Raw genomic sequence first — 24,900 nt, forward strand, 5'->3', positions numbered from 1 at the left:
GCCAGGGAAGACCCATAAAATTCACCCTTTTAAAAAATTTTTATTTATTTATTTTTTGGCCTTGTTCTTCATGGCTCATTGTGGTAGCTTTTCTTGTTACAGAGCCCTGGCTCTAGAGCGCATGGACTTCAGTAGTTGTGGTGTGTGGGCTTAGTTGCCCCATGGCATGTGAAATCCTCCTTGAGCAGGGATCGAACTATGTCCCCTGCATGGGCAGGTGGATTCTTAGCCAGGCGACCATCAGAGAAGTCCAAAATTCCCCCTTTTAAAGTATGCCATTCAGAGGTATTTAGTATATTCACAGATTGTGGAACCATCATCACTCTCTAATCCCAGCATACTTTCACCACCTCAAAAAGAAACCCCGTCTCCATGAAGCAGTCACTCTCCATTCTCCTCTCCTCCAGCCCCTAGTAACCCTCATCTATTTTCTGTCTCTATGAGTTTGCTTATTCTGGACATTTCACACAGATCAAATCATACAACTACGTGGCCTTTTATGTCTAGCTTCTGCCATTTAACATAGTATTTTCAAGTTTCACCCATGTTAGAGCATATATCAGTATTTTAGTCCTTCTTATGGCTGAATCTGACATCCTTTTGATAGATCAGATATCTGGTCAACTTTAGGAAAGCCTCTGTTTTTCACCCAGTTAGGGGACTGGCACCAAAGGGGCAGCCATGGCAGAAGGGGATTAAGGGAAGGGATTCCTGGCTTTTATCTAGTCCTTATTAGGTTTTGGCAGGAGATTATGATTAAGGAAAATGTCCCCTTACTTAAAAACTTGAGTTTTAAGATTGCTGATATAAGCTAATCACACATTTACCAAATAGTCCCTGCTAAAGGGTAGGAATACAAAGAGTACTGAAGATCTGGTTCTTTTCCTCTAGTTAAACTGTTGGTTTGGTGCCATAACAAAGGTGTTTTTCATAATATGCTAAGAGAGCCAAAAGGACGGTTAACTTTCTCTGGGAGGTCAGGGAAGTCTGTGTGTGTGTGTGTCTGTGGAGGAACAGTACTGAGTCTAGCTTATGTAGAAATACAAAGATATGAGAACTACAAGTGGTTCAGTACAGGTAAAATGCAAAGCACAATTGGGCAAAAGATGAAGCCTCACAGAAAGGCAGGAACCATGAACATAACACTGAACTATTTAAACTTTATGGGTTATGGGATGGCACTGAATCAAATTTTGCCCATCGGATTGATAAGCTGTACACCAATTTTTTTTGGTGTAAGTTGGGGAAATGGACTAAAGATAAAGCAGGATGAGATAAAATAGTTAAGAGACTAGCTCTAGATCAGAAATGATAATGTCTGTACAAAGGCAATAACATGAGAAAGAGAGAAAAGGGAAGAATTTGAGAGATTTGAGGGGGAAGATAGGCTCAGAAGAATTGATAAGTAAATCCAAGAGGGTGAGTGAAAGAGAATCTAGAACTACCACGTCAGTAGCTTGGGCAACTGGGAAGAAGGATATTCTCTGAGATGGGGAATACAAAAGAAAAACTAAATAGTTTTTGGACTCATTGAGTTTTTTTTAATGTTTACTTTCTAATGTTTGTTTTCTTTATTTATTTGGCTGTGTCAGCTCTTGGTTGTAGTATGCAAGATCTTTGATCTTTGTTGAGGCATGCAGGATCTTTAGTTGCAGCATTTGAACTCTTAGCTGTGGCATGCAGGATCTAGTTCCCTGACCAGGGATTGAACCTGGGCTCCCTGCAGTGGGAGCACCAAGCCTTAGCCACTGGACCACCAGGGAAGTCCCTGGTGTCAGCTCGTATATCCAACTTTGCTCTCCTTTGCTACTTAAGGATCTAGTTTGGAAGCTTTTTGTTTTTTTTTTTCAATTATTGTTTCTCTTGGAATACCAGGTGTTTAACAATTGGAATTGCCACTAGGCAGATGCAGATTCCCAGGAAGTAGATCTAACCTTCATTCCCTTTCAAGAGCTAAGGAAATTAAGGCACAAAGAGGTTAAATATCTTGAGCCCAGGCGCCTGGCAACAAAGCCCTGTACCTTAGCTATTTTTTTGATCTTAGAAGTCCTGACTCCCTGAGCTACGCTCTTTTCACTATTTCTGGCAGGTATCTTATCATATATCTGGGGACTGACCACAGATGTGAAAACCTGAATTAAAGTGTTAGTTGCTCAGTCGTGTCTGACTCTTTGTGATCCCCACAGACTGTAGCCCTTCAGGTTCCTCTGTCCGTGAAATTCTTCAAGCAAGAATACTGGAGTGGGTAGTCATTCCCTTCTCCAGGGGATCTTTGGGATCTTCCCAACCCAGGGATCAACCCAAGTCTCCTGCATTGCAGGGAGATTCTTTACTGTCTGCACCACTAGGGAAGCCCAAATAGTCCTCTGTAAAGTGCAGGGAAGACCAAAATGCCAATCGTCTAATGGTTCTTGAGATCCCTGAGACACTGTTAGGGGTCTGCAAGGTCAAAACTATTTTCATAAAAAAACTGAGATACCATCTGACTTTTTACTTAAATTCTTTCTTGAGTATATTGCCGAATTTTCAAGAGGTTATATGATATGTGATATTACAACAGACTGACTACAGAAGCACATATAAGAATCCTGCTATTTCATCTTAAACCAGACATTGTGCATGCAAGCTCAGTTGTGTCCAACTGTTTGCAACCCCACGGATTGTAGCCGACCAGAATTCTCTGTCCATGGGATTTTCTAGGCAAGAATACTGGAGAAGGTTGCCATTTCCTACCCCAGGGATCTTTCCCACCCAGAGATAGAACCGGAGGCTCCTGAGTCTTCTGCATTGGCAGGTGGATTCTTTACCACTGCATCACCTGGGAAGTTCAAACCAGACATTAGGTTTGCAAAAAGGTAAAACAATGTCACTTTTCTTTTTTTTTTTGGCTTTGGAAAATAGTCATTTTAAAAATTAAAATGTTATCTATGTTATATGTAAAGAGTTTATTATTGCAATTTTTGGCAATTTTTAAATGGAGACATAATTCATATACCATAAAATTTATCATTTCTAACTGTACATTTTGGTGGTTTTTAGTACATTCACTGTGTTGTGCAGCTATCACCACTAATTCCAGAACATTTCCATCACCCCTGAAAGAAATTTCAATCTATTAGCAACAGTCCCAGTTCATCAATTCCTTACCATCCCCTGCCAACCACTAATCAACTTTCTGTCTCTATGGATATGTTTCTGTAATTTTTTCAAGTGTATTAATACATGTTTCAAATTTATATTCATTTCTAACCCAGTAAATATGGATAGATAAACCCCATATAAACAGAAGATCTTTGGAGCCTTAATTTTTAAGAATTCAAAGGCATTCCAAGGTCAAAACATTTGAGAATCACTGGTGGTGTATTTGTTTTCTTATATGTTGGACATAATGTCTACACCACGGCCCTACCAGGAGCTCAAAGATGGTTACGCTTCCACAAGGGCTAGGGAACTATTTAACAGACTAGACCCACAGGACATGGGAGCAAGGGTGAAGTTGACCAAGATTTAAGTCACCAAGTAAGAGACGGACCAGGGACATGCTGAGCGCTGAGTTACAAAGTAACTCGACTCAGACAAAAGACGTAAGAGGACATATGTCACCCGGCCTCTACACCTCAGAGTGGCTTTGGGCTCAGCAAGAAGTGAGTGCAACGTGATTATCCACAATCTAGCCAGCGTGGTCCTGACCTAAATCAGTGATTAGACCGCTGACTGGCCCTGACGGCAAAGTGCCCAAATCCACAAAACGATTCCAGCCCCACAAAGGCGAGAAACAACTTCTGAGGCAAGAACCTGTAAAGCTGGAGATCACTGCCAGTCGTTTAGAATAATCCCCTTTCCGTGCAACATCTTTGTTCCTGTAACGTGCTTTTATTCTGCCACTAAAACAGCGAAAGTTGTATTCAGTTCAGAGAAATTTTCCGATAAATCAATTAAGTGCCTTCGATCACCCTTTGCTCAATTCATACCACGATTCGTAGCTATTTGAGGGGGAAAAAATGAGGCGAAAAGGCTACACTTGACGCAAACCTACCACTCAAAACCCAGAAGGTATCGGGAGCCCACTACCCGGCAGCGCTCACTAGCGCCCTCGACCGGCACTGTCGCGAAAGCCTAGAGCAGCGGAGTTTGCGCGGAAGCGCCGGCCCGACGTCAACGGCTAAGTAGCCGACGTGCGCGCATGCGTTCTCCTCCAGGGGAAACTTTTTCTTGCAGGACCTGGAGGCGAGCCCTAGAGGGCGGGATAGTGGTAGGCACACGCAGGGGCTTCCGGCGACGAGTAGCCGTGATTGGTGGAACCCAGTGGAGGGGGCGGGGCAGCGGGAAATTCGAATAGAGAGGCGGGCCCAGGGAGGGAGTGGAATGGACGCGGGGGTCCCGGCGCGGAGGCGACGTGAGATGGCGGCGGCGATCTCGGGTAAGCTAGCCCGACCTGGGCAGGGCGGCTGCTGTAGCCTGGAGTCTTGCGGGGCGATGGGTCAGAGTCCAGCCTGGGCTCCGTGAGTTGTTCCGGAGACCGCGGAATGGCGCGGGGGCGAGGAGGAGAAAGCTGGGAGTGTGGGTAGGAGTCGCAGTTCTGCTTCCTGCTCTTGGTGTTGGTCTGTAGACCCGGGTTGAGACCTAGTTCCGGCGCGTTTTTGACCCCAGCTCACTTTTCCCATGTGAACTTCAGTTTTCTTTGTTAATAAAATGGGGACAGTGCCCCATCTCGGAAGATGACAGGAGTAAGCGAGCGAAAAGTAGCTAACTTTATACTCTAAGCATAGGGACAAAAGGGATCTAGATACACGTTTGGGGAAGAGTTCCCGTGTGACGTGTTGTTTGGGTGCAGGAAGATCCCTGAGAGAGGTTAAGAGGTTCAGACGGGCTGAAGCAGGGTGTGAGTTGACAGCGTAAGGTCTGCTGTTATCACAGAAAAGGGAAATAGTGACTGTTTCCTTTTTTTATAGCCCTTCAAGTCAGAACTGTTTTAAGTTTGGAAAGGTTGTTAGGACATTCAGAATCGTGCTCTGCTGTCTTCCTGTACACTGAATTCTGTTCAGTGATTATAATGGGCACCATAGAAGTTATCTGAGACCTTACTCTTTGTCGGGCCCTGTTTGGAAACAGACCTATTTAATAGGATGTCAAGCACGTGTTGAGCCCTTGCTAGGGGTCAGGCACAGTTGTAAGTACTTTATGGTGATGAATCATTTAATCTCTACATGCTGCTATGAGGTAGTTTATTACTCTTCCTGTTTTACAGATGAAGAAACCAAAGAACCATAGATAGGTTAAAAAGCTTGCTCAAAGTTAACACAACCAGTAAATAGAGTCTGAATTCGTACTCAGCAAATCTGATTCTAGGGTCTCTGCTCTTAGCCATTTTGCCCAAGCACATGATATTCCTGCCATCTGAGCACAACCTACCCTCAGCCTTCCAAGACCCACTGTGTCTGGTACATTGTAGATATCATAAAAATGCTTGAATGAATGGTGTCCCTTCCTTTAGAGGAGCTTTAGTCTGTTTAGGTAGATAGTCTATATATATTATATATATAATATATTATACATAATATATTACATTTATATTATATAATATATATTATATAATACATTTATATATTATATATATTATACATTATATGTTATATATAATATAGATACTTATATATATTATATACTATATATATAATATATATAGTGTGTATTATATATAATATATATGTAGTATATAATATATATAATTATATACAATATGTATTATATATTATAACATTTAATATATAAATCATATATATTATATAATATATAAATATAATTATGATTATATAATTATAATCATATTTATATATAACACATATTTTATATAATATATAATTATATAATATATAAATTATATATGTTATAATTAACATACTTATATATAATATATGCATTATTATATATTATATATAATTATATAACATATATTATATATGTTATAGATTATAATATAGATTATAAATTATAATTATATAATTATAATAGTTATATATAATTATATAATATAATTATAGTTATAGTTTATAAATAAATTATATAAATTTATTAAAAGTATAAATTTATATTATAATTATATAGAATTACATAATTATATAGAATTAATTATATAATTATATAGAATTACATAATTATATAGAATTATAATGTTATATATTATATATAATATATATAAACTATATATAGACTTTATATATATTATATATTTATATAAAAATCTATAACATTGTGAAAAGCATTGAGAGGTATGTATAAACTGCTATAGGGAACACAGACTCTGAAGTAAACTCTTGGGTATTCTAGAAGACTTCATTAAGGAAGTGATATTTGAGGTGGGTTTCAAAGGTTGGATAGAAGTTTGCCAGGCTTTGTTGGAACAAAAAGACCACCAATTGATCGATTTCTTATTTATGTTGTAAAGAGAGGCCAAAGATGCTCTCTTTGGCTCAATTTCTTCATCAATAAAAGAAGAGTTAAGTTGAATGAAGCTTGGGAATTGTGGGAGAGGGGAAAATTAGAAATAATTAGAAGTGCTAACTTCGCCCAACCTCAAAGTGACTTTTTTAATAAATTATTTTTTTCAAAGTGGCTTTTATGGTGAAATAGACTCTTCTACCATTGGCAATTGTGTGAGTGTGCCTCTCCTTCCATCCTCCCCTGGACTCTGAGCTTTGGAGGAAGAATGGCAGCGGCCACAGTTTATGTTATTCATTTGGCAGATCTTAATTTGTTCAGCAAATACCCACCGAGAGCCTAGTCTGTGCTGGACTTTGGGAATATAAAGGCAAGCCAAATAAGACTTGTTTTCACTGAATTCACAGTTAGATGAAAAAGACAGACAAATGTACAGCTACAGTAGAGTGTGATGGAGAAGCTAGGGAGGAAGTAGAGGGAGCATGATTGGAAGGGAAAGAGACTGGAGGCAAGGAGACCAGTTGGGAGGCTGTTGAAATGAACACAACCTTGGCAAAGACTGCACAGTAGGAAAGGAGAGAAGTGGACTTATTTTAAAAAGGTAGAATTAACATATGTTAATGAACAACTGGTGTGAGAAATGAGAGAGAAGATGGAGTTAAGAAAGCCTCTCCGATCTTTGGGGTTGGTTCCATCTATTTACGTTAGAGAGCGTAGAAGGAAGATGGGGTTGCAGAGCGATGGGGAAGGATTCAGTTAAGACGAGTGGAGTTTGAAATACCGTGTAAGAGGAGGTGTCAGGGCAGCAGAGAGCACTCTGGTGTGGAGGTGTCAATTAGGAGTCATCAGCCTTGAAGTGGTAATTGAAGTCAGGAGCATAGGTGACCATGCCTGTGAAATTAGTCAGTCAGTAATGGTGTTCTCAACTGGCGGCAATTCTGTTCCCCATGGGGACACTTGTGATGTCTGGAGACATTTTTGGTGCAGTGGTGATGGTGGTGGGGTATGTGCTAAACTTCCTACAAGGCACAGGGGAGCCCCAGAGAATTATCCAGCCCACAATATCAATAGTGCAGGAATTGAGCAACCCTGATCTAGAAAGAGGATAGAAGGAGCTTAGGAAAAACATCTAAGACCGGAAGAAACTGAGGAGTGAATAGACAGCTGGTGGGTGGCAGGGAAACTAAGGGAAAAGTGTATTTTCCAAAGGAAAGCGGATCCGGGGTGTTGAATACTGCAGGGAAGTCAAACAGGATGGGGACTGAACCGGGCTGTGGGCTCTAGCAGTAAAGAGGTCACTGGTGACCCTGCTGAATGATGAGGGCAGGAGTGTGTTGTTGCCTTGAGGGAAGTAGCAAGAGAAATGTGTAATTACAACAATAGCTGACATTGCTGAGTACTTGCTGCTGGCACTGTGTTAAAACATTGTATGTACATTATTTCTCTGGCTCCTCACAATCTTATGAGGTAGATACTATTATTTTTATAAAAAGAAACAGGTTTGAAGAGGTTAAGAAAGAAGCCTTCCCAAGATCACACAGCTAGTAGACGGAACTTGTCTCCGACTCTGAGGCAATGGATGCAGGGGCTAAGAAGGCCCGGGAATCACATATTGCACTTTAGAGTTAGACCTTCATCGGAAGCTCTGTCACTAGCTAGCTATTGACTATGGGTAAGCTAGCTAACCTCTCTATACTGCCACTTCCTCATTTGGAAAATGGATGGATATATAACAAGATGCTTACTGGGTTTTTATCAAGTACCAGCGCTGTTGTGCTTTCCAGGTGGCGCGGTGGTCAAGAATCCGCCTGCCAGTATAGGAGACACAAAAGACACGGGTTTGATCCCTGGGTCGGGAAGAGCCCCTGGATTAGGAAATGGCAACCCACTGCAGTATTCTTGCCTGAAAAATTCCATGGACAGAGGAGCCTAGCAGGCTACATAAAGTCCATGGGGTCATAAAGAATCCAACATAACTGAGCATATACACCCACACACCAATGCTATTGTTGTTCTAAGCGCTTTTATGGGAATCACCTTACTTACTGCCGTAAGAACCCAACGAGTATTTTTATTTATCCCCATTTTGACAGGTTGTGGAAATTGAGGCATAGGAATGGAAAATCATTTCCCCAGGTTATTTAGTTAGTTGTAAGTGGCAGAGCTAGGATTTGAACCTAGGCCATCTTAACTAGAATTGTTACCAACCTACTTACTATGTACTAGTTACTCTGTAGACATTTTATATGGTACTTCTTTTAATCCTCATTAAGATCTTCCAAGGCCCTCCTCACCCTGTTTTATAGACAAGAAAACTGGGGCTCATGGATGTTAAGTCACTTGCCGAAGGTCACAAACTGCTAAGTGTTAGAGCTGGAATTGAAATCCAGCTTTGTTTAGCCAGAGTCTATACTCTTTCTACATCACCACAGACTTCCCTTTCTACTGCTCACTGAGCTTCTTTAAGTGGTTCTGTATCTACCATCTCTGTTCTCACTGAAAAAAACCTGGGAAAGACAGGCAAGGGGAGGTTCCTGCACACATTTTTGAGAAGTCATTGACCTTCTTGCAATCTTAGCTTTCTCATCTGCATCTGCAGGTTTCTACTTACTTCTGACTTTCAGGACTGCCATGAGGGTCAAATGAAAACTAGATACCCAAGTGCTTCGTAAACTTTAAAGTGAGAAATGGGGTTGCTAGCTTCATTTGTCAGATGAAGGAACAGAGGTCCAGTTTTTGGAACAGGCCGTCTGCTTTTGGGTATACCTTACTTACATAAAAGATTCTTCCTGGGGTAGCCTGTCCACCTTTTTGTCCTGCTGCTTCTATGTTGGCCACAGACACCAGCCTGCTACCTTATATGAGGTCTGTGGTTCCCAGCAACCAGCTGCCACCACCAGCAAAAATAGTGAGTCAGAGCTACCAAGAACTTTCCCAACTGGTATATGACAGTATGTGACAGCAATATGACATCCTCATTAAAAGCAGATTTTTGGAGGTGAAATCTAGGCTTGAATTCTGCTGTTAGCTGTGAGCTATAGTATGGTGTTCTCTAAAATACAGAAATACCTACCTCATAGACTTTTTTCAGCTCACAGAAAGGCCTTTTTTTTTTTTTCAGTTTTATCTTGTTTTTTGATGATAAAAATAACTACCCCCACACTCCCCCGCCAAATGACTTAGATTTAATTATGAGAAGCAAACTAAACAGAAAACTTACCACAGAGAAGCACTGCATGTTAGTGCCTTTGAAAGCTCAGGGACTTGAGGCTGCCTCTTAACTTGATCCTTTCCAAAGTTGTCCACAGTGTCGTGTTTTGTTTTTTTTTTAATTTTTTGACCACATCGCTTAGCATGCGGGATCTTAGTTCTCCGACCAGGGATTGAACTCACACCTTCTATAATGGAAGCACTTAACCACTGGACCACCAGGGAAGTCCTGTTATTTTTTAATGCAAACATTACAGCATTACAGAACTGGGTAACATAGAAAATAAACCCACATGGCCCTCCATGGAGAGAAAACCATCACTTAACAGTTTGTGCAGGGGGGCATATGTGTGTATGTACAAATTTATATACATAAGAAACTCCAGGTAAGAATAGAGGCTCAGAAAGGTCAGGGAGTTCAGTGACTGGTTTTTAGATGGGGGCAGTGTCCACTTCCTTAATCCTAGAAGAATCCTGTGAAGTCCTGGTCTGCCACACCATGACAATTCAGTGTCCCACTGCAGCATAAGCATTACCTAGAAGTTGCTAGAAATGCAGAATCTTAAGATCCTCTAGGTTATTTGTATACACATTACAATCTACACCCCCTTATACCTACTTACTGAGCAGGATAGGAACTGAGACCAAACTTGCGGACACACCCAGCACCGCCAGGGTGGAAAGCGCTTCCCCTGAAATGAGCTGTGGTCCCCTGACCCTCCCAGGGGTATCTCTGGGACACAGTCTTCAGGCTTCCTTCCCTGCCTCTGTTGTCAAGGTTATGGGCGGGCGGGGGGAGTCTCTTAGTCTACTAAGATGCTGGGGTTTTGCTCAGCTTTTAGGCCCTGTTTATTCCTCCTTTGAATAGCAAAGAAGACACAATGTAGGTTATGGTTCAAGATGCAGTAATAGCCACAGGGCTCCAGGCCTAAAACACCAAGGTGCTTGGAGAGCGGCTGCACCTCTGTGAGCGTCTTCACAGGTAAATGGGACTGACAGATGCTACCTTTCAGGGACACCATGGAAGTTAAAGTGTGCCTAGCACGTAGCCAGTGCTTCATAAATGTGAATGTTTGCTAAGTACATGATCTGGTTTATGGTTCCAGCCATAGATAATCTCTCTCCTTCAGCCCCCTACTGCACCCTGCCTGAGACCATGTATTTGATTCATCTTTCTCTTCCATCCTGCCCTTCTGTGCTCTACTCACCTACAGGACACACACAGTCCTTCCTTACCGGTTCTACACGGGGCTGTGCTTTCACCCCTCCATACTTTTTGCACATGCCTTTCCTTCTCCCTGAAATGCTTGGCCGTGACCCTACTCATTCTACAGCGGTCAGCTCAATTAACTGCCTCCACCGCCAAGACTCCTGTGTGCTCAGTTGCGTCACTCGTGTCCCACTCTTTGGAACCCTATGGACTGTAGCCCACCAGGTTCCTCTGTCCATGGGATTTCCCAGGCAAGAATACTGGAGTGGGTTGCCATGCCCTTCTCCTGGGTATCTTCCCAACCTAGGGTTCGAAGCTGTGTCTCTTATGTCTCCCACATTGGCAGGTGGGTTCTTTACCACTAGCGCCACCTGGGAAGCTCACTCCTATCCTTACCTGTCAGCAAAGCTGCCACCACGCTGCTGCTCCTGCTGCTGCTAAGTCTCTACAGTCGTGTCCGACTCTATGTGACCCCATAGACGGTAGCCCACCAGACTCCCCAGTCCCTGGGATTCTCCAGGCAAGAGTACTGGAGTGGGGTGCCATTGCCTTCTCCGGCTGCCACCATACTTCACACCTAAAAATGATCTTCTTCCAGGAGCCGGTCGCTGTCGGCTAAGCAAAGTGGGAGCTGGCCGGCGCCCACCTCCAGCTCGAGTAAGGGTAGCTGTGAGACTGAGGCCATTTGTGGATGGGACAGCTGGAGAAAACGACACACCCTGTGTGCGGGGCCTGGACAGCTGTTCTCTGGAGATTGCCAACTGGAGGAATCACCAGGAGACTCTCAAATACCAGTAAGGTTCAGGCCACACTCCCTCCCGTTCTCTCTCCTAGGCCTGCTCACACTATCACTTGCCCAGAAGTGATTTCTCAGACCTCCTCAGGATCCTTCTTCTTTCCTTAGTGCAGCTTTGTTTGCCACACCTTCGTTTCAGGTAATGTTCACGGGTGCCCACTGCGATAGGGCCTCTCTAGGATAGTGTGGGGAAGGCTGGAGGCTGAATCAGACACACGTTATCGTTCACAGTCTTAGAGGGGAAGCAGGCACAAAGTGGGGAAGGAGCAGCGATAGTGAGCTGGGGAGCCCAGCTCGGACCTTTGGGGAGGGGTGGGAAGGATTGGGGAAACGTAGACCAGCTAGCCAACCCAGTCTGCGGCTGGGTGGTGTCAGAGAAGACCGCCCACGTTTGGGGGATAGAGCTTACAGCTATTTTAAAATTCCTTGGGAGATTTAAGGTTCAGGCTCCTCGGCCTGTCATTCTAGGCCAGGGTGGCAAACTAAGATCTGCAGGTAAAATCTGTCAGCAGACTTTGTGTAAATAAGGCTTGATTGGAATACAGTCATGCTCATTTATTTACATATTATCTGCGGCTGCTTTCTGCCTGACTACAGTGACGGGTGAGCAGTTGTGAAAGGAACCATGTAGTCCACAGAGCCCAAAATATTTACTATCTGGCTTCTTACGGAAAAAGTTTGCCAACCTTATTCTAGGCCCTTGACAACTTGGCTTCAGTTTCTTTCCAGCCTCATTTCCCCCAGCACATGCTACACTCCTCGTCTATTAGTGCTAATCCCTGCCTCAGCCAGTTTCTCCACCAGAGTACAATGAATAGACTTCAGGTGTGTCGAGTCTTTACTCCATTGTGGTGTATGGATGCCACTTTCTATAAATCCTGTGATGTGAAAAAGGATTGGGAAGCCTGGCCCTTTCATACCATGTCTTGTGTGCTATTTTTGACACTTAAGAGTATCTTTCTCTTCTCTCTCTGGCAAAAATCCTCCTTCCTCAGGCAGAATGTTACTCCTAGTGCATTCTCATCTTTGTTTCCTGAGTCACAGCAAAGTGTGGGTATCTATCTATGCCATCAGACTGCAGAACTCCTAACAGCAGGGATACCAAATTCATCTCCATGTTTCTACACCAATACAGAGACTGGGACAGAACAGGTGTTCAGTGGGCACTTTCTTAGATCTTTGTGCAAGAAGAATAGAGACCCTTAAATGTGAGACCAGTTTTATCCTCTAGACCTGGGTGAGAATGGAACCCGCCACTGATTCCCGCCTTTCTTCCTGCCCGCAGGTTTGATGCTTTCTACGGGGAGAGGAGCTCCCAGCAGGACATCTATGCAGGATCGGTGCAGCCCATCCTGAGGCACTTGCTGGAAGGGCAGAATGCCAGTGTGCTCGCCTATGGGCCCACAGGGGCAGGTGAGGAGGCCAGATACAGAGCAGCCCTGGGCCAGAAGAGACTCGGGAATGGGGAAGAAAATCTCACAGCTCTCTCCACTCTTTCCCCAGGGAAGACGCACACGATGCTGGGCAGCCCAGAGCAGCCTGGGGTGATTCCTCGGGCTCTCATGGACCTCCTGCAGCTCACAAGGGAGGAGGGCGCTGAGGGCCGGCCGTGGGCCCTCTCTGTCACTATGTCCTACTTAGAGATCTACCAGGAAAAGGTGAGCCCCCCGGCCCCATTTTTAAGTATTTGGTTGCTCAGGGTCTTAGTTGCGGCACATGTGGATCTAGTTCCCTGACCAGGGATCGAACCCAGGCCCCCTGCACTGGGAGCGTGGAGTCTTAGCCACTGGACCACCGGGAGGTCCTCAAGGCCCCTTTCTGATTGCGGAGGGAAGAAACAAAGGGTAAAAGTCAGACCCGGTTCTGGAACATGAAGTTTTGATCTAGCAAGGAGACCTGGAAAGACAGAGGTTGGGGTAGCAGATGGCACAACTCTTGAGAATCCAGCAAAGAAAATGAGAACCACAGGCAGGAAGTAGGCAGCCTGTAAGTGGAGAATTGGCCCTACCCCTCACTGCTTACATAGGTATTAGACCTCTTGGAACCTTCATTGGGAGACCTGGTGATCCGAGAAGACTGCCGAGGAAACATCCTGATTCCGGGCCTCACGCAGAAGCCCATCACTAGCTTTGCTGATTTTGAGCGGCACTTCCTGCCAGCCAGCCGAAATCGGACGGTAGGAGCCACCCGGCTCAACCAGCGCTCCTCCCGCAGTCATGCTGTGCTCCTGGTTAAGGTGAGGTCCCCCCCGCCCCCGACAGGGGTGAGGACCTGCGGAGCCCCCGGAATCTGAACTAAATGGGGGCCCTTGCTCTTGCCCCCAGGTGGATCAGCGAGAACGCTTGGCCCCATTTCGCCAGCGGGAGGGGAAACTCTACCTGATTGACTTGGCTGGCTCAGAGGACAACCGGCGCACAGGCAACAAGGGCCTGAGGCTGAAGGAGAGTGGAGCCATCAATGCCTCCCTGTTTGTATTGGGCAAGGTGGTGGATGCCTTGAACCAGGGCCTCCCTCGGGTGCCCTACCGGGACAGCAAGCTCACTCGCCTGTTGCAGGTCAGGCCTCCCATCTCGGGTAAAAGGGGCTGGAGAAGGGGGTTCTCAGGCCTGCCAGGGTATCAGGGAACAGTGGTCAGGGAGGGGGAAGGTGAGGCTACTGACCTACCCACTCTGCCCTGTCTCTGTCTCTCAGGACTCTCTGGGTGGCTCAGCTCACAGCATCCTCATTGCCAACATTGCCCCTGAGAGACGCTTCTACCTGGACACAGTCTCTGCACTCAACTTTGCAGCCAGATCCAAGGAGGTGATCAACCGGCCTTTTACCAATGAGAGCCTGCAGCTTCCTGGTGAGGACTAGGGTGGGCTGGAGTGGACAGGCCAAGGCTGGACACCTGGGGAGTTTGCTGAATCCACCAAGGATCAGCATAGAAACTGACGCCCCCTCTTTCCCCACCCTGTCATCTTCCCCTAGTCTTGGCACCTGTTAAACTGTCTCAGAAAGAACTGCTAGGCCCATCAGAGGCAAAGAGAGCCCGAGGCCCTGAAGAAGAGGAAACTGGGGGTCCCGAACTCCCAATAGCTCCAGCTTCTGCCTCCCAGAAACTCAGGTGAGCAGAGAGGGAGGGGTCTTGGGCATATTCCCTTTCCTGTTGTGTCCGGGTTGGGTGCAGAGTGGCTGTGGGTTTAGTCTGTTGGATCCTTGAGTTGTGAACTTGTTCTTCCACTGGATTCAGCCAAAATCCTACTCTACTGAATTCACTGCAACCTCCAGCCTTGATGCTGCTATCAGGGGTCATAAGGAGGCTCCTACTTAAGCTCCTAGCTGCCACTCCCACCCCCTGCCCCCCTTTTTCATTTTCCAACTCCTTTAGGCAATCAGCAAAATCTCACATTTTGGCACCAATGTTTCAAGGATGAGCACTTTTGCTTCTGATTCGAGTAATGAGGACCAGGTCTTTCAGGTCCCAAGGATAAAGCATAGCAAAGGAGATAAAAAGAAAGATGTCTCATTGTCAAAAGTCTGTGTGTCAAAAGTCCAGCCTGTGACTTTCCATGAGATTAGCTGCTGTCCTAACTTTGCCCTGCTTCTACCCTCAATCCAAACAGGGCCTCTCTAAACCAGGGAGGTGTGTGACCTCCCTTCCTGTTCTGATAGCCCCACCTCATGGCCCAGTGTGCACTCATGTTCAAGTCACCCCTGTTCAGTGCTTACTTTCTGTGTCTGGCCACCTAGCCCTCCCAGGAACCATTTGCATCTTGAACTTTGTCCTTTTTCTACCCCTAGCTCCAATAAGCTTCTCAACTCTCTTAAGTCCTAAGACAACTGAACAGAGGTGACATGAGGAGGCCAAGGATTAGTGTACATTCTGCCCTAGGGGACAGTTGTATCATGTTGGCCAAAAGATTCGTTCAGGTTTTTTTCATAGCATCTTACAGAAAAACCTGAACTTTTTGACCATCTCACTATTTTAGAAAGGATGGCAAAAGGCGCTTGGATACTTGTGTTCACTCGGAACCCCATCTCTCGATCTTGTCCTTCTTAAACCATTTGTCAGCAGTCCCCTCTCCTATGTGTACAGACTCAGAGAAACATATATACATGCACATCTGTAAAACACGTGAACAGGCAAGGTCTCTGCCAGATAGGCACCTTGGGTAACCTCAGATGTGGGGCACATCAGACCTAAACAGACCCCAGCCTCAGCGGGCTCACATTTCAGTAGAGGAAGCAAGACAGGAACATCGTATAGGACAGGTCGACAGTACAGAGCACAATAGGGAAGGAGGATCCTTTTGTTCTGCGACAGCCAGGAAAGAAGAAATGACTTCTATGTTCACCTGTACTTTCTGATCCTACTCTCGGAGGCCCTTGCACATAAAGAACAGGGCAGTTTCTATCCTCGAGAAGCTAGTTCACACTGTAGGAAAGAAGATTCACAGCCAAGCTGGCATCACCAGAAAGGTGGCATCAAACTGACTTTGAATGATAACTGAGATCAGATGTGAGGAGGGAATTCCAGACAGAAAGAACAAATGTTGCCCTGTTCAGATTTAAGTCAGGTCTCCGTTTGAATAGGCTTTTCCTACTGCCCACAGGAGAAAGGCTTGGCATTTGAGGTCTTCAGTGGTTTTCAGAGCCTCGCTGAAGATGACCTCCTCTGTGAATCTTGCACCGCCTGCTCCTCCAAATGAACAGGCACACGGATGGCCCTTGCTGTCACCTTATGATCTCTTACTGTTCGACAGTGAGTGCCTCAGGGCAGGGGGATGTCTCAGATCCCAAGAATACCTGCCGTTCAGTGGTCATGAAATGCGTCTTCTCATTTGATCTCCTGGCCTCCTTGAGAGGTTTACCTGGGCAGGTAGTGATTGATCCCCATTCACCTGAAGCAGACACTGCACCCAGGGTGTCTGGATAACTTGTTCAGGGTTGCCAGCAAATTAACAGTAGGGTTCTGGAACCACAGAAACACCAAGTTAAGGCAGGATGAGGGGAATCCTGCTGCTGGAGAGGATGATGAGAGAAGAGGTAAGTGGGGAGTAACCTCTTTGTGTGCTCAGCCCCCTACAGAAGCTAAGCAGCATGGATCCAGCAATGCTAGAGCGCCTTCTAAACTTGGACCGTCTGCTGGGCTCCCAGGGGAGCCAGGGGACCCCTCTGCTGAGCACCCCAAAGCGAGAGCGGATAGTGCTCATGAAGACAGTGGAAGAGAAGGATTTGGAAATTGAGGTGAGTGTTGGGAGGTTGGGGCTGGGATTCCTGCTGACCTTGAGAAGCAGTTGGAGTATCTTCAGATAGGGAAGGACCGGAAAGGCTGGACCAGCATCCAGTTTTCACCCAACACTGGAATCCCTCAGTTCTGTAGCTTCTGTCCTTAACATGGCTGCACTTTGAAAAATAATTGAGATCATATGTGAGGGGGCAAGAGAAAAAAATTCCAGGTACAAGTGTAAGACATTGCCATTTGCTAAACCCAGATCAAATTAAGTTAGGACTCTCTGCTTGAACAGCCTTTCCCTTCAGTATTTCACAAAGAAGCTCCTTCCACCTCTGGGCAGCCCTGATCATTAGAAAGCCCTTAATTACCCTGGGCTCCAGTTGTCTCCTGGTAGTTTCTCTTGTTGGTGCTCACTCTCCTCTTCTAAGGGCCTCAGAGCCCTGCATACCCACTTTCCTAATCCACTGCCTTAAAGTTGGTTCTGGGTCATATTTCTCCCTGATCCTTTCTAACAGAGGCTTAAGATGAAGCAAAAAGAACTGGAAGCCAAAGTGCTGGCCCAGGAGGCTGCTGACCCCAAGGAGAAAGAGAACTACTCTCCCACAATGCTCCGACCCCTTGCTCGCCATACAGTCACAGTGGCTAAGCCCCTCAAAAAGGCAGTGGTGATGCCTCTACAACTGAGTAAGTTTGGCTGTATGGGCCAGAAGGGCCCAGATAACTGAGATCTGGGAAGAAAGGTGGTGTTTGGAGCAGCTGTCCTTATGTCACTCATGTCCTCCCACCATGATGGAAAGGGGGAAAGTGGATACGAAATAAGAGCTGGGTGTACTGCTCTCAGTCACTTAGTACAGTGGGGTAGACTGACCAGTGCATGACTGATTATCATGAAAGACAAACTGAGATTACTTTCATATACAAGTATGAGAAAGGTCCTGTGGAAACAAAAGAGAAGGTTAACTTGGAGTGGAGGGGAACTGAGGAATCAGTAATGGAAGACCAAATGGCTACCAGGGGGGCTGAAAAGTGGCCTCTGCTCTGACTCCAGCTCATAATTCTTACTTTCAGTTCAGGAGCAGGCAGCATCCCCAAATGCCGAGATCCATATCTTGAAGAAGAAAGGCCGGAAGAGAAAGGTGAGAGTAGCTGCAGGCTTAGGCTACATCTAGAGACCAGGAGAAGAGGCAGAGACCTCTAGTGGGAAGAGGACTGGCCAGAGTTATGTGGCCTGTCCAAACACTTATTAGCTATTTACAACCCTTCCATGTTGCTTACCCTCTGAATGCCTTACAGGGCATTTAGGATGAAATGTGATAGTATGAATGTACCTAGCAGGATGGGTGTCCATCACCTGTTATTTTTCTTTCTTCCCAATGGCTCGCACTCTTGACAGTAGCTACTTACTAGGTACAGTGTGTAGCCTGGGTCCTGCCCTATACAAACTACAGAGCCCACTTAGGCAGACAACTAAACAGTCAAGAAATAACACTGAAAGACCCACCTCAGTTTTTAAACTGAGATGACATCACTTGAGAGTCATCTGTTGAGTATTTTGTCTTATGTGCCTTCCTGGAGATGAAAGAACTTATTCTTTCCTTTTCAGAAATGAGGGACCAGATATAAGAGCTTACTGTGTGTTTTACATTCATTAACTCATTTGATCATCACAACAACTCTATTCTACTCTTTCACAAATCAGATAAATTGGGAATCACGCCAGAATGACCAGAAGGAAGGGTGTCGGGACAGACACTGGATAGGAGGGAAATAGAGGCTGGGGAGGGCAGGCAGGTAGCTGCTGTTAAGACTCCTATCCTTGGCATAGGATAGGAGCGGTTCACTGCCGCAGGCCGAACAGCAAATTCTGTTGTTTCTGTCACTCACCTCCTGCCTCATAGCTGGAGTCCCTGGATGCCTTACAGCCAGAGGAAAAGGCTGAGGACGGCTGGGAGCTGCAGATCAGCCCAGAGCTACTGGCCCATGGACGCCAAAAAATATTAGATCTGCTGAACGAAGGCTCAGCCCGTGATCTGCGCAGCCTGCAGCGCATTGGCCAAAAGAAGGCTCAGCTCATCGTGGGCTGGAGGGAGCTCCACGGCCCCTTCAGCCAGGTAATGGCCCAGGGAGGACAGCCCTGGAATGGAGTTGGGTGGGGGGAACCTGGCACTGCCTAGACCCTTCCCCATCGCTGCTGTCCTGCCAGGTTGAGGACCTGGAACGCGTGGAGGGCATATCGGGGAAACAGATGGAGTCATTCCTGAAGGTGAGCTCGGGCCCCCTTGTTCCCCTGGCTTATGCCCTGCCCGGCTTTAAACCTGCTCTCTCCTTCCCTCCTGTGTTGCAGGCGAACATCCTGGGTCTTGCCGCGGGCCAGGGCTGTGGCCCCTCCTGACTGCCGGCTCCCCTCCTCTGTCCCAGCTCCTCCCCCCCCGTTTTTTTTAAGTCCTTGTGTAACTGCTTGTCTTGTAAATACAGTTTTCACTCCGTTGCTTCAGCCTGATTCTTGGGAGTACGGGGGCGGGGCCGGGGTATAATTGCCCTTGGGATGGGCCACAAGCTCAGCCGGCAAACTTCTTTGGGCGCCATCTTTGGGAAAACACGAAGCAGCGCAGGATTGTAAATAAACTGCTGGAGTGGGAGGGGGACGGGACGGTGGCCGAGAGGAAACAAAAAGCTCCCGCGAAAGCCCTAGGACGACGACCGTTAGGCGGGCGCGCGCTTAGAGCTTAGCCCCGCCCCATCCGTAACCCCGGCGCGCGCTCCCCTAGTCTCCCGCTCGACAACGACAGCGAGTTTGTGCGCGTGCGCGCGGAATAACGGCCGCTGGCGGAGGGGAGCGGGGGGTGGAATCTTTGAGGGGGGGAAGAGAGAAGCCGCCCCGTCTCCCGCGCGCCCACCACCTGCGCCATCGTCAGCCAATCAGCAGCCGTCTCAGGGGTCTAGCGCTTGGGGCGACTCCGGCTGCTGGGTGGCTCCCCTGTCCCTCCTCCCGCCAGAGTCCCTCTCGTACCTCCCCCCTCCCGCGGGCCTCGCGCGCGCTCGCGCTCGCGCCCGCTCCAGCCTCTTGTGTGTCCTCGCGCCCCCCGCCCGCCCTCCCTCCCCGCGCGCAGTGTGCTCCGCTCCCCCCACCCTCCTCCTCCTTCCCCCCTCCCGCCCGCCCCGCGCGCCTCCTCCCCGGGTTCCCCCCTCCCCCACGGCCGCCTCCTCCTCCTCCCACCCCAGGGTGAGCGCGAGCCACCTCCCTCCCTCCCTCCGCCATGGATCCCGGCAACTGGAGCAGCTTCATCTTCCAGGTAACAACCCCCTCCCCCGCCCCACCCCCCCTTCCCACACCCCCTCCCGCCCGCCCTCCCGCCCGTCCCACCCCCCCCTCCGCGCGCCCGGTGCGCGCGCAGCTGTCCCCCTCCCTCCCTCGCGCCCTCCCCCGCCCTCCCCGAGGCGCCGGCTGGGCGCGCGCGCGGCGGGGGCCGAGGCTGCTCCCTCGCTCCCCCCACCCCGCCCCGCCAGGCTCCAACCGCCGCCGCCGCCGCCGCCGCCCGGGCCCCCGCCCCCGGCCCCCGGCCCCGCGGGGCCTCCCGCCCCCACCCAGGGGGCGTCGCCGCCGCCGTCGCCGCCGCGCTCCGCGGCCCGCCAGGCGCCCTCCTTCCCTCCCTCCCGCCGGCCGGGGTGCGCGGGCGGCGGGGCGGCCCGCGGGCCATGCGTTCGGCGCGGCCCAGCCCGGCCGGCCGGGGGCGGCGCCCCGAGCCCGGGCCCCGCACGGCCCGCGCCCCCGGCCCCCGCTGAGCCCCGGGGGCCCCGCCGTGGCTGAGGCCATGTTCCCCGTGTTCCCTTGCACGCTGCTGGCCCCCCCCTTCCCCGTGCTGGGCCTGGACTCCCGGGGGGTGGGCGGCCTCATGAACTCCTTCCCGCCACCTCAGGGTCACGCCCAGAACCCCCTGCAGGTCGGGGCTGAGCTCCAGTCCCGCTTCTTTGCCTCCCAGGGCTGCGCCCAGAGTCCATTCCAGGTGAGTAGGGGCCGGCCGTGGCGGGCCGGGCCGGGAGGGCGCCGACCCGCGGCCGCGGCCCACACGGTGCCTTGTCTTCGCAGGCCGCGCCGGCGCCCCCACCCACGCCCCAGGCCCCGGCGGCCGAGCCCCTCCAGGTGGACTTGCTCCCGGTCCTCGCCGCCGCCCAGGAGTCCGCCGCGGCCGCGGCTGCCGCCGCTGCTGCCGCTGCCGCCGCCGCCGTTGCCGCTGCGCCCCCGGCCCCAGCCGCCGCCTCCACTGTGGACACAGCGGCTCTGAAGCAGCCCCCGGCGCCCCCTCCGCCGCCCCCGCCGGTGTCGGCGCCCGCCGCCGAGGCCGCGCCCCCTGTCTCTGCCGCCACCATCGCCGCAGCCGCGGCCACCGCCGTCGTTGCCCCAACCTCGACGGTCGCCGTGGCCCCGGTCGCATCTGCCTTGGAGAAGAAGACAAAGAGCAAGGGGCCCTACATCTGCGCCCTGTGCGCCAAGGAGTTCAAGAACGGCTACAACCTCCGAAGGCACGAAGCCATCCACACCGGAGCCAAAGCCGGCCGGGTCCCCTCGGGTGCTATGAAGATGCCCACCATGGTGCCCCTAAGCCTCTTGAGCGTGCCCCAACTGAGCGGAGCCGGCGGGGGAGGGGGAGAGGCGGGTGCCGGCGGCGGGGCGGCCGCAGTGGCCGCCGGTGGCGTGGTGACCACGACCGCTTCGGGAAAGCGCATCCGGAAGAACCACGCCTGCGAGATGTGCGGCAAGGCCTTCCGCGACGTCTACCACCTGAACCGACATAAGCTGTCGCACTCGGACGAGAAGCCCTACCAGTGCCCGGTGTGCCAGCAGCGCTTCAAGCGCAAGGACCGCATGAGCTACCACGTGCGCTCACATGACGGCGCTGTGCACAAGCCCTACAACTGCTCCCACTGTGGCAAGAGCTTCTCCCGGTGTGCACGGGGCCTCGGCCGCCCCCTGGGCGGGTGGGGAGGGAGGGAGGGAGGGAGGGAAGGTCGGCGATGGAGGTGGCCTGGCCTTGGCTGGTGGGGAGGGAGGGAGGGAGGTTTCTGAGGATGGGGACTGGGAGCCACTCCCAGGGAGGAGGGAGGAAAGCCTCTCCCGGTTACCAGGGAGCAGGGGGTGGTCCTTAGCAAAAGGAGGTGGGTCCTTGGGTTGTAGGAGTGCTTCGAGTGGGAGGAGGCCGAGGCCGCCTAGAGCGAGAGGAGGGATTTCCTGCTTAACCGGGACTCTGAATCCCTGGGCTTGGGAGAAAACGCAGGGACTCGTGCAAGTGCTTGATGGACCGAGCTGGGCAGACTCGGGGGACCCCTCCACACCCCAGGGCCCTAACCCCAACCCCAACGTGTCCCCAGGCCGGATCACCTCAACAGTCACGTCAGACAAGTGCACTCAACAGAACGGCCCTTCAAATGTGAGGTAGGAAGCCCGCCTCCTCCTGTCCTGATTTTCATGATTTTGATCCTCATTGTAGTTGTCTGAGTTCAGCCTCTCAGAGCCCCTTTTTCTCTCTCTTCTTTTTGCTTTTTCACTCCATTTTCTCATCCCTTCTTCAAGGCCTCATCACCTCACTCCCATTTCCTACAGATTAAAGACCCCCAAGGCTCTGATTCCTTTAACCTCTTGCCCCCCTCGCCCCACTCCCCGAAGCTTTAACTCTCCTGACACCCCCCACGCCCCTCCCCCCTCCCCAGAAATGTGAGGCAGCTTTTGCTACGAAGGATCGTCTGCGGGCCCACACAGTACGACACGAGGAGAAGGTGCCATGTCATGTGTGTGGCAAGATGTTGAGCTCCGCTTATATTTCGGACCACATGAAGGTGCACAGCCAGGGCCCTCACCATGTCTGTGAGCTCTGCAACAAAGGTACATGCTGAGAGATGCCGGGAGGGCCAGGGACAGAGGGTGGGGACAAAACCAGAGGCCCTTCCACAGATGTGGGTTAAAGGTGCTGTAGCCAAGAGCTCGTGGCATCTAGAGCCCTTTAGAAAAGCACGCGAAGGAATGTTGGGACAACGGAACATCACTAAGTTCTAAGATGTCATGGCTGGAGGAGATGATCTACCAGAAAGAGTCAACTCCTGGGTGTGTGTGGGGAGATGGGAGGGGGCACAACTGCTTTGGGGAAGGAGTGGTCAAGAGAGCCAATTCCCACCGGTTGGCAGGCAAGGTTTCAGCTGTGCAGCCACAAGTTCTTGTCTTCAGCTCCTGGGGCAAGTGGAGTACATTGGCAGAGATTTACAAAGTACTCGCCCTGTCTCAGTAGCAGAGGGAGCTGCTTTTAAACAAATTCACTCCACTGAGTAACTGGGCTGAGACTGTATGGGGCACTGGAGGGAGGGGACACAGCCGTCTCTGCTGAGGGTCAACTCTTGAAGTGGCTAGGAATCAGTGTCCTGTCACCCCGGGAGAGATCCCCCAGCCACAGAGAATGGACTCTGGGGACACCAAGGCCCAGAAGCCAACACCATTCAACCAGTTCCCACACTCGGGGGGCTGTGCCCCCCCCCCCAGCCCCAGCAGAGTAGTTGGCCCCAGGCTACCAAGGATGTGGTGGGAGGAGGACAGGGCCATCTGAGGAGGACGTCCCCAGCCTAGGAGAACAACCCTGTCTCTGGGGTCTCCGCCTGGCTGACCCCCCCCATCCCCATCCACCCCCCCCAATAGGCTTCACCACGGCAGCATACCTGCGCATCCACGCGGTGAAGGACCATGGGCTCCAGGCCCCGCGGGCTGACCGCATCCTGTGCAAGCTGTGCAGCGTGCACTGCAAGACCCCTGCCCAGCTGGCCGGCCACATGCAGACCCATCTGGGGGGGGCCGCCCCCCCTGTCCCAGGAGATGCCCCCCAGCCACAGCCCACCTGCTGAGGGGGACCCCCGCACCCACCAGGCAAGGCGTGGGGCATGGCTGGGGGGGGTGGGATGGGGTGTGTGGGACGAGGGGGCTCACAGGACCCAATAGGGGATCTTAGGAAGGCCAGGGATGCCCAGCTATCCCCAAGTTAGGGAGACTTCTGGGACCAGGGAGGGCCTTTCAGGAGAATGAAGTGAGGATGCAGGCCGAAATCTCAACTAAACAGGGAGTGAGCAACGGCTGTGTCCCAGGGGAGGGCGTCTGGGGCAAGGGGCAAGGCTCTTGCCATTCAGATCGCGCTGTGATCTCCTGGTGTTTCTCATCCCGCAGGTACAGGTGAGGTCTGTCCAATGGCAGGTGAGGTCTGTCCAATGGCAGCGGCAGCGGCAGCGGCGGCGGCAGCAGCAGCAGCAGTAGCAGCCCCACCCACAGCTGTGGGCTCCCTCTCGGGGGCCGAGGGGGTGCCTGTGAGCTCTCAGCCACTTCCCTCCCAGCCCTGGTGAGCTCCAAGTTGGTGGGGGGGAGAGGGGAGAATGGAGGAAAGTCCCTCGGTACCATCTCCTCTTCCCCTCTCTTTTCCCACCAACTCCTCACTACTTCCCCCAACAACCAAGGAGCCTCCAGAAGGAAAGGAGGAAGAAATGTTTTCTTAGGGGAATTCGCTAGGTTTTAACGATTTGTTTCTCCTGCTCCTCTCTTCTCCCTATGAGACCTGACCCCACACATACCTGTTCCCTTGGTTGTGTTGAAGTCCCCTGGACAGTGGGCAGGGGGGAGCAGAGGACAGGAGTGGCCACTGCCCTCACCCCCTCTCCTCTCTGTGACCCCCCTGCCCTGCCCTTCCAGGGATTTGTGAGCCTTCTCCCTCAATGGTCCTTCTTGCTCTCCTCCTTCCAGTGCCCCCCCCTACTGTCTGCTGCCCCTCCCTGGGGAGTTGGTGCTTTTTTTTTTTTTTTTTCCAGGGGGAGGGAGGAGAGGAAGGAGGGAAATCAAAGATTCTGTCCCAGAGATGGGGAAAGTGAGATTTGAAAAGGGGCAGAAGGCAAAGGTTGTACCTTCATCAGGTGGGGTTGTTTGGGGTCAGGCCCTGAACATCATCCTGCTTAAGAATCTGTCAGGGGAAAACAAGTCAAGGGGAGCAAAAGAAGGAGCCACTAGGG

The 24,900-nt window shown here is 50.3% G+C and overlaps 2 protein-coding genes across 7 annotated transcripts; both read left to right on the forward strand.

Annotated features, from left to right (window-relative positions):
- The first annotated feature begins 4,345 nt into the window (after positions 1–4,345).
- Positions 4,346–19,360, forward strand: KIF22 (kinesin family member 22). The gene is made up of 14 exons (XM_081553085.1): positions 4,346–4,420; positions 11,457–11,652; positions 12,940–13,067; positions 13,158–13,312; positions 13,681–13,890; positions 13,979–14,209; positions 14,346–14,499; positions 14,625–14,760; positions 16,715–16,883; positions 17,388–17,556; positions 17,941–18,008; positions 18,771–18,983; positions 19,076–19,135; positions 19,217–19,360. Exons 1-14 carry the CDS (start codon positions 4,366–4,368, stop codon positions 19,262–19,264), a joined length of 1,992 nt encoding a protein of 663 aa, XP_081409211.1. The 5' UTR covers positions 4,346–4,365; the 3' UTR covers positions 19,265–19,360.
- Positions 19,361–20,087: 727 nt separating this feature from the next.
- Positions 20,088–24,243, forward strand: MAZ (MYC associated zinc finger protein). Of its 6 annotated transcripts, none has more exons than XM_081553089.1 (6): positions 20,088–20,165; positions 20,790–20,876; positions 20,960–21,816; positions 22,240–22,303; positions 22,579–22,750; positions 24,071–24,243. In XM_081553089.1, the coding sequence occupies exons 1-6, from the start codon at positions 20,130–20,132 to the stop codon at positions 24,241–24,243; spliced, it is 1,389 nt and encodes a 462-aa protein (XP_081409215.1). In that variant the 5' UTR covers positions 20,088–20,129. The 6 variants fall into 6 exon arrangements, with proteins under 6 accessions (XP_081409215.1, XP_081409214.1, XP_081409213.1 ...); XM_081553088.1 differs by lacking the exon at positions 24,071–24,243 and adding an exon at positions 23,552–23,776; XM_081553087.1 differs by lacking the exon at positions 20,088–20,165 and having other exon boundaries at positions 20,529–20,876.
- The last annotated feature ends 657 nt before the right edge of the window (positions 24,244–24,900 follow it).

The sequence above is a fragment of the Giraffa tippelskirchi genome, chromosome 13 (genome assembly GCF_054371585.1).
Source record: "Giraffa tippelskirchi isolate mGirTip1 chromosome 13, T2T-mGirTip1v1.2.pri, whole genome shotgun sequence".
Lineage (NCBI taxonomy): Eukaryota > Metazoa > Chordata > Mammalia > Artiodactyla > Giraffidae > Giraffa > Giraffa tippelskirchi.

Bases quoted from the DNA above. Each gene is read 5' to 3' on its own strand.
- KIF22 (XM_081553085.1), top strand. From the start codon at position 4,366: ATGGACGCGGGGGTCCCGGCGCGGAGGCGACGTGAGATGGCGGCGGCG. The intron at 11,653-12,939 runs GTAAGGTTCAGG...TCCTGCCCGCAG, and splicing joins CAGGAGACTCTCAAATACCA to GTTTGATGCTTTCTACGGGG. The intron at 14,500-14,624 runs GTGAGGACTAGG...ATCTTCCCCTAG, and splicing joins TGAGAGCCTGCAGCTTCCTG to TCTTGGCACCTGTTAAACTG.
- MAZ (XM_081553086.1), top strand. From the start codon at position 20,685: ATGTTCCCCGTGTTCCCTTGCACGCTGCTGGCCCCCCCCTTCCCCGTG. The intron at 20,877-20,959 runs GTGAGTAGGGGC...TTGTCTTCGCAG, and splicing joins GCGCCCAGAGTCCATTCCAG to GCCGCGCCGGCGCCCCCACC. The intron at 22,304-22,578 runs GTAGGAAGCCCG...CCCCCTCCCCAG, and splicing joins AACGGCCCTTCAAATGTGAG to AAATGTGAGGCAGCTTTTGC.